At 36.6% G+C, this 12712-nt stretch overlaps 1 protein-coding gene across 1 annotated transcript in view; it reads left to right on the top strand.

The window, feature by feature from the left end:
- The window catches only part of SPATA17 (spermatogenesis associated 17), a 95379-nt gene that overhangs the window by 19499 nt on the left and 63168 nt on the right, over positions 1–12712 (top strand). Inside the window, exon 5 of the mRNA XM_075147096.1 lies at positions 1337–1440. Within this exon, the coding sequence (XP_075003197.1) occupies positions 1337–1440 (104 nt within the window). The remainder of the gene's footprint in view (positions 1–1336; positions 1441–12712) is intronic.

Raw genomic sequence — 12712 nt, forward strand, 5'->3', positions numbered from 1 at the left:
CTTGCTTTTTTAATGTAGATTCTACCTTTCAGCTGTTATGTCTCTTAAGATTTCAAAGCTGTAAAGGTCAAAGAGATGAAAGTTGGAGCAGGAGTGAAGGTAATGCAGACTAGAAGATAGAAATTTGGAGATTAATTTAGAAACATATTGAGAAAAAAAGGAGACAAAATGCAAGGAAGGAAGTAAAGAATATTTTGCAGGACGATAAATAAGTTCAAGGATGGAAGAATGTAAAAAGAGAGGAACTAGACACTGAGAACAGAGGAATGTTTTCACACGTATTGATCTAGGATACACTGGCCTCTTACGGGAAAGAAAATGAGGTGTGAGAGCAGCCCTCAGCATGACTGAATAGAGCAAGTTATGTCTTCCGCCTGTACATGTCATGGCATAGGGATAAATATGGCGAACCAAATGGCAGTGCTGATAATTTTTTACCTAATGAATATTTACTTTCCCTTCCCATGAAAGGGATAGGCAGTAAACCTGTAATAATTTCAAAAACATCGTGATTAGAATTTTTCAGTATCAGAGAAAGTTTAAACTGTTTTGTTGAAATAAATTCTCGGGGAAAGTCAGGCTAGACTAAGCGGTTTTTTTTTCCTTTCTTTTTTTTTTTTTAACTGATGCTTTTTAAAATGCGCCAAAATATGAATCCTTTCAGGTGGAGGTTGGTAACTAATTTCTATTCTTAATACAACTTTGGGACTAGCTACTGATAAATAAGTTTCCTTTTCCAGTTTAAGCTTTACCTGTTACACAGGAGGAATAGTATTTTGTGAGAAGATTATAATTAATGTGCAACAAGTAGACATGCATCATCTTATATTGGAGATGAAAGAACTGCAATTTGTAAATGATGTTTCCGGAAAGTTTGATTCATTGAGTTACTGGGAAGGCTTCTATTCAGTTTAGATTATATCCAGAGCATAAAGGTAAGAGTGTAGCAGAAGATATTGGTGAGGTTGTGACTCAGTAGGGAATGCATGTTGTACCTAAGAAAAGACACCACTTCTGTTGTCTGTTTTTTACCGTTCTTTCTTAGAGCAATGCCACTGGCAGTAGCAGACACTTCTTTTCATTGCACATCCCAATATAAACAGTGGTTTAAAACTTGACATTATTTTTTAAATGTTCGCATTTAATAGTAAATTCATATCACCATTTAATTACAATATGTTACGTCCTACCCTCATTTTCTTCGTTGAAACATATTGGTGCTTCCACTTGATACCACTTTTAAGGAAATTATATTATTTGAGAAATACAACAGATATTCGATGTGCATGCAAACTTTTGATTTGAAATATACTAAGCAAATATTTATTTCCTCTAGATTCAGAAAAGGTGGCGAGGCTATTACGTTCGGAAATATATCCATAATTATTATGCATTGAAGAAATACCTGGAAGCCATTTCTGTGAATAACGAGATTGTCAGGTAAAGATAAAAATTCCATGTGGTAAAGCATTCATTTCCTCTTCTTTTATCTGTAAAAAGTTTATGGCACTTAAAATTAAAATATTTCTTTGAGTGTAGGATCCCCTTTATTATCAAATATATATATATCAGTCATCATTCTCTTTATCCTAAGCCTATGCATGTTGTGCCACATTCTGTTCTCATTTATACTGTTATGAATCCAAAATAATTTCTTTGAATTAATTAGATGTATTCTGGGTTTATACTGGTTTAAGAAAACTGAATTTGGCTCTTCAGCTTCAGAACTCATAGATTATTATGCCCTAAATACAGTTTATTGAACTAGATTTTTTTTTCCCAGCGTACACAAGCTAAAAAAATTTTCTTTTCATAATTTGTTTTGAAAATTGATTATTAACAATGAATAAAAGTGCAGATTTGGATCTAAGTTACATGCATGAACCATACTATGAATATTAATTGTGAAAAATACTGGTGTGGACATTGTGAAGCAGACTCTTCATAGTTACGGAAGAGATTCATTTGCCTATTAGATTTCTGGCTAGAATTGTTGTTGCTTTATGTTCCTACTCTATTTCTCCTATCTGCCCCTTGTCTTTCCCTGTACTTAAGTTGAAAGCTCTCTAAAATAGAGGCAATTATTTCCCTCCAGCACATTTGATGTCCTGATCCACTACTATTTCTTCAGATAACAGCAGAAACAAACAGGCAAAATACTGGGTGAGCATGATCATTACTCTCTCATTGTAAGTGAAGGGATGTTGAACAAAATCCATCCAGTTTTTGCTGTTCAGAAAGCCTGAGAAAAATCTTTGCTTTCTGAAGCATAGAAATATAAGGGAGTCTAGTGAAAAAGTGTTTCTGGAAGTCTCATCTAGATCACATGGCAAAGACAATTCAACCAGAAGACTGTTACTGAAAACAGCATATGCAAGTTATATATGAAAGAAAGAATTATCCAATTTTTCTGGATGCTGCTTATGAATTTATATTATTTTTCCACAATTATAGCTGATGCTACATCCTCTTTGTCATAGCATTATAACTCGTGCATTACATTGTTACATGTAATGAAGCATACTGATAACCGCCTATTTCCAATCTCTCGTTACTATTCATTTAAATGTATTCCATGCAGAAAGTTAGATCATAACTCAGCAAAACCAGACTTCAAAAGTCTGTCATCTCTTCAACTATACCTTCTTGTTCTGAAATCCTTGAAACATGTTCTCTTCTTGAAAAAGTAGAATCCTAGGAAGACTAGACCAAATCTTGGAAAGTAAATGAAGCCATAACTTTTCAGGTCTAAAATGAATATAACTGGGTGAACTGCAGAGACACAACCTCCTTCTGTGTTCATAATAGTTCTATCACTCCTCTCCATTCCCTGCCTAAACCTAGAAAAAGGCGCATAACGTGTCAGTTAGATTGACCTTTGATGTGTGTGAACAAAACAAGATAGCAGGTGGTATTCCTGCTGTACTGAACACAGATTGATGGGAGCTTTGTATTTTATTTCCCCACACCCACAACAGATCTCTGCTGGGTACATCTAATTTTGGAGGACTACAAAAATCTTTGTCTCTCAGTACTTTGACACATTCATCAAATTTCCTAGTATTTGTTCCAGGTCATTAAAAACCATAAAGCCTATGCATTGGATAGGTATTTTAATCAAGAAATACTTTTGTGCTGTTTTTCTTTAACAAGTGAGCAGTATGATTTCAGGTACATCAAAATGTGTCAAAGTTGGTATGTGTGAGCTCTTACCTGGAAACTGATAGATTGATATTCTGCTAATTTGAGTTCTGCCTTGTGGAGTTCACAGAAATATATGTCTTTCAGGTTAAAAACTCCATCTTTCAGATTAAAAAAAATGTTTAGAAAGAATTTTTAAGCGAATTTAGTCAAATGGCTCGTATCGTTTCAGTTTTAAAAACGCGTCAGTTCTCAAGTGCAATCAAGAATCACTGCACTAATCTCTTACTGGAGTATATTTGAAAACTAATATGTATATTATCTTCAACATTCTTTTTATGAAATCTAACAGATGTTTAGTGAAGATCAAGTGTAGGCCCTCAGCCAAACACATTTTTCCTGTCATTGGGCTAAGTTGCTGCCAACTACTTTGGCCCCAAGGTGGCCCAACTATTTTTCTTCCCAGGAATACTGAACAAGGTGGAGGAGAGATTCTCTCCGTATTTTCATCAGCCATCACATCAAATGTGGAAGAGTATAACCTCATTGTTCATAAACATTTTGTGTATATAAAATTATTGTTCATTGTAAAAAACACCAGGAATTGTCTGAAATTAAAGGAGTGCATTTATGAAATGGTTGGGGTTTATTCCAGCATCAGCATTATGGAAATTTACATGTTGGCAGGCAGAGCTGCTAATACACTTGTGCACTCAGATTAGGCTGGCTTTGAGTGTTTAACATCTCTAGAACACCACAAAACAACACAACATGATACATGAAGTAATGCATTTTTTCTTATTTGTCTTATAGCTGTATTCATCAGAATATATGCATTAGTGCAGTGTCAGTGCTAGTAAAGAACCAAGTTTCTCCACAAATAGCAATAGAACCACAGTAAAACAGAGACTGATTTTAAGAACTCCAGAGTGGTATAACCCACCCCCCACCCAAAAAGAAAACCAAACAACCCAACAAAATACACACTAGAAGTTTATAATTGCAAAAGTTTGTTTAAACTGTATTCTTTCTGGAGTTATGACATAATCCTAAACTGAACTACAATGTATTGTTGTCAGTCTTATCTTCTAGAATAATACTGACAGAATTTTTATTTATCAACAACTACTGGAAATCACATTGCAAGTCCTTCTGAGATACATTTTTACTTCTTGGTCTCCAGAACAAGGGGTTGTGCTTTATTTTCTCCTCTTGCATTAAGGAGGAACCTGTATCAAATTACCACTCACTTGTTTCTAAGAGAAACGTCAGAGGAAGTTGTCAGGAAACTTTGGACTTTCTGTTAGTTTCTTGTAAAAGTATCTTATAAGAATTATTGAACAAAGTTTGTTTCCTTCTCTCTCCTCCTTCGCCCTCTTTTTTTCTGAAATACAAGACACTTCCCTTACTAAGGGGTTTTCTCAAAGAGTAGCCACATCTTTACCATTCAGCTTTAATACAAGCCGTCCTTATTTAATAGCTGCCCTCATTTAGTAGCCAGACCTTTATCATTTGTCTTTACTGTGAAAACCCCAGGAGAAAGTAAACTTAATAGAAGCTGCCCCAGTTTAAAGCCACAGAGGGATGTAATTAAGTTTAACAGAAATTGATTTAACAGAAATTGACCTAAAATATAATTAAATAATAATAGTCATATTATGTGTGAGTTTGCACTCACTTAACAGACTGCTTATCCTAACTTAAGGCGCTGTTTTTGTATGAACTGAATGTAACTGTAGGCTTTAGCTCCCAGACTGGCTGAAGAGTGGGTGGGTTTTCCTCCAGCATTCCCACTACTTCCCACTACTGCAGATACTGTGATGGCTGCTGGTGTCCCCAGTAGAGTCCTTAGCAGTTAAGTTGAGAAGTGATTCGAAGAATCCCTTGACAGATGGCAAAAGAACGAATTTGAACCCTGAGCTCTGTCTACATAAGGACATACTCAGATTTTTCTTGACGTTTGTACAGTTTAGCTTCAGTGTAACAGTGAAATGGGTAATTACAAGATTTAGGAAGTTCTAAACCAACCAAGTAGGAAACATGTTCTTAAATATTTATTTTACAAAATTTTGCTATTCAGATTTTAGTAATAAATCTTCATCTATAGCATTCATTTGTATTTAAATAAATGCCAAGCATACTGTATTCTATCTGAATATGGATCAGTTGGGTAGTTGCATATATAAATGCATGCATTAAAATAAATTCCATTACTTCTCAGTGAAGTTAGTGTATTTAATTTTAAAGGAAAATATCTTGGTTTGAAGCATTCTTAAAGCTGCATTTAACATCTCTAAGAGCTGGCAAAATAGTTACAAGGGGAAATATGCCAAAAATAATTAGCATAGACTATAACTCCGTATGATGCATTAGAATTTTGTTTTATGTGAAACGGTTTCCAATCCATGATAAGCAAATGGACATCACTTCACATAAATTAGCATGCTGGTGCCATTATATCAGAAGAATTTATGGATGATGTCAGTTGCCCAACTGTGTGATTAACTTGCAGTTCTTTGACTAAGGTTATCTACACACTGGCCTTTAAACTACACTAAAGCAACTTTGATATATGTCAGGTGTGCAACTGAGATAAGATTTTGGGATGTAGTGCTCCATTTACTGATGAATGGCACCATTTAAATTTTTCCCTAGGCGCAGAACTCAGTTAGATAGCAGTATCAGAAAACTAAAAAAGCAGTGGCAAAGTACTGGCATTGGGGTTCTTGTGCAATCAAGACAGGTAGTTTAGCTTTCTTAGCTATTGAATAAACACTGACTTAAATGTAGCAAACTAAGTCCTGAGTCTAGCTTTAGCAAGCATCATAGCGTATGTAAATAGTGATGATTATAAATCGTGAATTTCACACACTTAGAGGATTGACACCAAATTCTATTTTCCGTTGTTGGCTTTAGTAGTGAAAAAGCCTTGAGAGTGGCCCTGAAGAGGCCTGAAGAGTGTGACTTTCATCCAGGTTTGACTAGCTGTTCTATCAGAGGATTTAATATCACAGTCATCATTAAAGCTTTTTGGTCTTCAAGAAATGTCAGGGAAATAGGTAACGCAAAGTGCTAAAAATCACTTCCTTTACAATAGGTATATTCACAAATCCTTTGTGCAGTCTAATTTTTTATAATCTTAATGAAGAGTGAGATACAGTACTGTTACATGTTGCTGGTGATCTAATCCAATGTTTAGCTTTTCTGCAAATATGCTTGAGCATGTAGTACTGAAAAAAGTAAAGAGTATCTAGCTTATTCTTGATTACTAGAGCGTTACTGAGGTCTGTTTACTTTTAACATGGCAAGCACTTTGCTTCTTAAAACTTTTGAGGTATTGCTATTTTCCATGAAGTGGGCTTGAAATAAATCATCTGTTGTCATAGTAATATGAGGAGAACTTGCTCAGCCTCCATCTGCCTGTTCCTTTCTGATAAAGATAAGTCCAGGTGCTGGCCATTTTCTCAAGTGTCAAAGTATTTTGAAGAATGTATATATTGTCTTATAATTCAATTAAAATGTTCCTCCTCATTGACTACAGAAGCAATTGATTCTGTAGTCTATTTTCAATTAGTGCCAAAGCCTTTCAGACAGCTCCTTGGAATTCTTGCAACAATAAAAACCTCATTTTTGTAATGTTGTCTTTCACTTGATGTTTAATTAACTAATTTATCTTCAACCCATCTTCTCTTCCTTGTCTTCAAAGATATCTAGAGGAAATACATTATGCTTTTTAACTTATTTACCTGCAATTAGAATTTTTTGAATGTAAACTTATCCTGTCAGCTTTCTTTGGGAACCATAGAAATATAGACAAGTGCCAAATATGCTTTCTTTTATTTAAATATTAATTTTGAGTGGTAGGGCACATAATTTGAGACATCTGTGCCTTTTCCAGAGGATTTTAGGTATAACTGCTAGATCTTGTAGGAAACTTAGAACTGTAATCCACTGAGGATCCCAGAGTACTTCCATAGCTACAAACCTGATGTTGTTAGGATGAGTAAGATATAAAAAACCCAGTTATTTGATTCTTCTCTGTGATTTGACCTAGTTTCCATTGAACAATATTAAGATTGTTCATATTAACTCATATTAACTTAAGTGGGAGTTAGACCAGAGAAAAGCTTTAAAATAACAAATTTTAAAGAGACTTACATCTGGTTAAAATATTCTCTACAGCCATGCAATTTGTGATGGTTGTTCCTTCTTAAACGTCTTGTCCATAAATCCAGCTTTCTTCACAGGTTCAGAGCATAAAAACCCTCTTTGACAAGTCAGTCCATTTTTAGGTCTTCCCTTTGCCTACCTTTATACATATTAACATAGTTTCATTTACATATATGCTTTTATACAGCACGTGCTTATATACCTGTAGGCTTTTGATAATGCATTTTGCAAAACAAGACATTTTATATGGACTTTTTGTCTTTTTAGTTTGATCATGAAATTAAAATGAACTATAGCTAAAGCTATAGAGCAGACAATACCCTGTTTTAACTCCATAGGAAAGCACTTTCTAAATGCAGTGCAGAGGTTAAGGTAGGAACCATTATGATTACACAGTAAGCTGAATTTCCAGTGCAGATTCAGCTAGACATACCTCATGCGCCTTATGCTATTCATGTCTCTCTTGAGCAAGTGGTGAAAGCAGTCTTACCATGTTTTTAACTAGTCCCGTGTAATATAGATCAAGTTCTTCAGATAAACACGAATAACATAAGTAACATAAGTAACTGGTTATATTGTACTCTGTAAAAACTACAGGCTATATTTTCTCATGTATTTTTGCATAGCACTGTGCGCACCGTTATGAGAAACAGATTAAACATTAAGCTTTATTTCACTTGTATCCAAAGGAAAATTTTTAATCTGAGACTGTGGAAAGAAATTTGAGATCCTTGCATTTACTCATTGGACCAAATAATCTGTGGTGCAGCTGATTACTTTTGGTGAAGGTAGAATAAAACAGGTATGACAACATAGTATTATGGAATAACAATAGTTTTCTACCTGTGAGCTTTGAAGGAACTGTAGTGTCTGGATAGATTTTTTATTTTGAAATAAGTCTGTTAGAATTACTGACAGCTCATAAAACATTTTCTGCAAACAAAGACTGACTAATCTTAGCATTTTGTATTGTCTTTTATAAACAGACTTCACAGTCTTATATTTTGTCTGAAGAAGGATCTTCACTGTAAAATAAGTAGAAAAGGGGAAGAGGTACAGTTTCATTAAGCTCTAACATATCATTGACTGTCAGGTAGGTCTTGTTATGCTGTCCATCCTCATTTAACTATCCCACAAGATCTCTTAATGAAGTTAAGCCCCAAGTTCACTCCAGTAATTCTGTGGCAAGAGTTTGTGCAATGTAACAATTCATCACTTGTCAGGAAGGCACTTTTAGTTTATACATTTAATAAGGGCATCCTCTAGCTTGGTTAATTAGAAGTGAACAGTTTGCATATTTACTAAATGCGGAGTGTCATTGCCACCACGGCCTATTGCCTACATGAATTATTTCTCTATCTGCAATAAACAGCTGGGTAATTATTACTGCCATAATCAGATAAATTCCCTCTGTAAGGCTTTTCTTACATGGCAATTCTTTGAACTCATCCAAAGCTGAACAAAATTTATGAACTCCAGCAGCTAGGCCACTTTTTCATAGTGTAGTGTCCCTGTTCCCTATTTCAAGGACATGTAGAGTATCATAAATATTGTGTAAATTAGGAGGATAAATATGATTACCTAAAGATTACATATTAATAAACTTGATTTTCAAAATATAATTTTCAGGTTGTAACTGATTAAATTATAGCAGTTCTGGTTTTATCTAATTGTAGAGACATGACAGGCCATCTATATACAGGCTATACTAGGTTATCAGGGAAGAGCTCTACCACTTGAAGACTAAAGACTCATGAAAAATTATATAAATATTTTTCATGTGCCTTTTGGAGAATTAGTCATTTCAGCTGTTTAGGTCATTAGAAGTATGACAAATTTTATGTGCCATTTACACAACTCACTTAAAGCAGTTATTTTGTCATTAAAACAAGGTGATGGGTCTTTTTGGCGTGCGATTTTTAATTTAATAATGAAGCATAAAATGTAAAGGCATAAATTTATGTGTTACATTAGAAAATTAGATATTTCTTTTATTTGTAAAAACAATTTATATACAAATGATTATGTAACTAAACTTGCTCTATACTATCCAAATATTCCAGCTCATATGTGAGTGTATCTACAGATACATCACTGAATGCTTAATTTATACATACAGCTTTTCCAGAACATGCTGGAATGTAGCTTATTTTTGAGTTCTCCAAAGAAACAAAAGAAAATCAAAAGACATAATTAGCACACAACAGTCCATTTGATTTTACACCACAAATATTTTTTATCATAATGTAAGATACTGTGTCTGAGTGCAACTAGAAAATTGCCATTAGCTGTTCATGTACTTCATAACTCCTTATTAAATAAGTAGTATACCTCACAATTTAACAAAATGCTCAGAGATAGCAGGAATATTAAGGAAGACCAAACTAAGTAAGGCATTCTTTAGCACTACCTTGCCTGATGGAAGGCTTTTGAGGCTAGACTGTCTTTCTCGTTTCCCATTATATGTGGAAGAAATAGAGACTACAGTGGTGAAGACCTTTAAAAAGAGCCACACCACAGTTGTGTTTTATTATTAGAAGTGTGGTATCTATGCATTGCACTGTCCATTTTGGACAGGCTTTCAAACATCCTTTAAAATACCATCAGCATCAGAACTCAGCAGAGTTATGGTGCATAAGAAATGAAAAAAAAAAAATTTTTTTCTTTGTGATGTATTGTCAGCTTATGCATTGACTTATAAACCTTTTCATCACAGTATCATAAAAGAGCTTCTTCATTTCTGTGAATGCTACTCAGAATACCCCCTTTCAAAGCCATAGTTCCTCATCCTGTGAGCATCATTTTTTTAAGCTGTGCAAAACTTTTACTTATTATTATCCCCCTTTCAAATTCTTCAGACTCTTCACCTTGTAGGGATAATTACATGAATCCATTAAGTTGTTTATCCTTGACAGTGAAGCTAAATCCCAGTGTTTTACCTTGAACTTCATAGTTCCTACTACCTTCAAACCAAATCAATATGACAAAATATTTCAAAAAAGCAACATTTTCCACCTCTTTTCTCCAAGGAGGCTGTTCTTTTCTTGTCCAATTCACTAGCTGATTGCAAAATGTTTACAGCCTCATCTAACAAACTAATTTGATCTTTCAGCTGCATGGCACCCAAAATGATGCAGCACTCATTAGCCTACCCGTACTTGGTGGTGGGAGGCCTCACCACTATGTAGCATTGTACTTAGCTACTCAAGGAGGGATCTAGTACTCAGATCAGAAAATTATGTGCTTAGGCATAGGCAACAGAACCTAATGTTGGATGTACTCTTTAGGCATGAATAATTGGATGCCTAAATATATAATTAAATGTAGTCTTGTTTATATCGTAGAACCCAAATTTTGGAGAATAGACTTTAATTCTGAGTGTAATTTCTTGCATGCCATACTAAAAAATGCCTGATTTTTTTGGGTGTTGATTACTTCAAAGTTTTCAAGACAATAAGAGGTAAGATCTCCTAGCACTTCTGAAAATTGGGATCTAGTTGATAATTTCAGTTTGGTAATTAACCACTGCTGTGAAATCACATACTTACAAATAGCACTGCAGTATTTAAAAATGCATCAGATCTCTCCCAAACTACTTGTATTTGCTATATAAAAAAATATACTCATTTGCTGTGTCTTTCATAATGTTTTATGCTTCATTAAAAATGGCATCGTAGGTGCTCAAGTGGCAACACTGTTCCATGAATATGGAATATGAGAAAACCATCAGGTACTGTGAAAATCACTATGAAGTTGTGAGATTTGGCATTACTGCTCTGCTGTACGTAATGGGTCAATACAGAAAAGCTCCCCCTGCCTTGGCATTGTAAAACCTGTTTAATGTGAACAAAGTGTACCATTTTATTTGCAAACATATGCAGACTTTTATATGAAAGTAAGTGAAAAATGTAAGTCAGGCAGTAGATCTCAGTCAAATTGTTTCATAATACGTGAGAAGAAAAATCATAGAATCATAGACTCATTAAAGTTGGAAAAGACCTCTAAGATCATCGAGTCCAACCGTCAACCCAACACCACCATGCCCACTAAACCATGTCCCTAAGTGCCACATCTGCATGTCTTTTAAATACTTCCAGGGATGGTGACTCAACCACTTCCCTGGGCAGCCTGTTCCAAGGCTTGACTACCCTTTCAATAAAGAAATTTTTCCTAATGTCCAATCTAAACCTCCCTTGGCGCAACTTGAGGCCATTTCCCCTCGTCTTATCGCTAGTTATTTGGGAGAAGAGACCAACCCCCACCTCACTACAACCTCCTTTCAGGTAGTTGTAGAATGCGATGAGGTCTCCCCTGAGCCTCCACTTCTCCAGGCTGAACAGTCCCAGTTCCCTCAGCCGCTCCTCATAAGACTTGTGCTCCAGGCCCTTCACCAGCTTCGTTGCCCTTCTCTGGACACGCTCCAACACCTCAATGTCCTTCTTGTAGTGAGGGGCCCAAAACTGAACACAGGATTCGAGGTGCGTCCTCACCAGTGCTGAGTACAGGTGCATAATCACCTCCCTACTCCTGCTGGCCACACTATTTCTGATACAGGCCAGGATGCCATTGGCCATCTTGGCCACCTGGGCACACTGCCGGCTCATGTTCAGCCGGCTGTCAACCAGCACCCCCAGGTCCTTTTCCTCTGGGCAGCTTTCCAGCCACTCTTCCCCAAGCCTGTAGCGTTGCATGGGGTTGTTGTGGCCGAAGTGCAGGACCCGGCACTTGGCCTTGTTGAACTTCATAGAATTGACCTCGGCCCATCGATCCAGCCTGTCCAGATCCCTCTGCAGAGCCTTCCTACCCTCGAGCAGATCAACACTCCCGCCCAACTTGGTGTCATCTGCAAACTTACTGAGGGAGCACTCGATCCCCTCGTCCAGATAATTGATAAAGATATTGAACAAGACTGGCCCCAAAACTGAGCCCTGGGGAACACCGTTTGTGACCGACCACCAACTGGATTTAACTCCATTCATCACAACTTTCTGGGCTCGGCTGTCCAGCCAGTTTTTTACCGAGAGAAGAGTGCACCTGTCTAAGCCGTGAGCTGCCAGCTTCTCTAGGAGAATGCTGTAGGAGACAGTGTCAAAGGCTTTACTGAAGTCCACCTTGTGAGCGCCCTCAAGATGAACCACTCCATAATCTTCCCCGGCACCAAGGTCAGGCTGACCGGCCTGTAGTTCCGCGGATCCTCCTTCCGGCCCTTCTTGTAGATAGGCGTCACATTGGCAAGCCTCCAGTCATCCGGGACCTCCCCTGTTAGCCAAGACTGCTGGTAAATGATGGAGAGAGGCTTGGCAAGCTCCTCTGCCAGCTCCCTCAGCACCCTCGGGTGGATCCCATCCGGCTCCATAGACTTGTGAGTGTCCAGGTGGCCTAGCAGATCGTGAACTGCTTC

Source organism: Calonectris borealis, chromosome 3 (assembly GCF_964195595.1).
Source record: "Calonectris borealis chromosome 3, bCalBor7.hap1.2, whole genome shotgun sequence".
Lineage (NCBI taxonomy): Eukaryota > Metazoa > Chordata > Aves > Procellariiformes > Procellariidae > Calonectris > Calonectris borealis.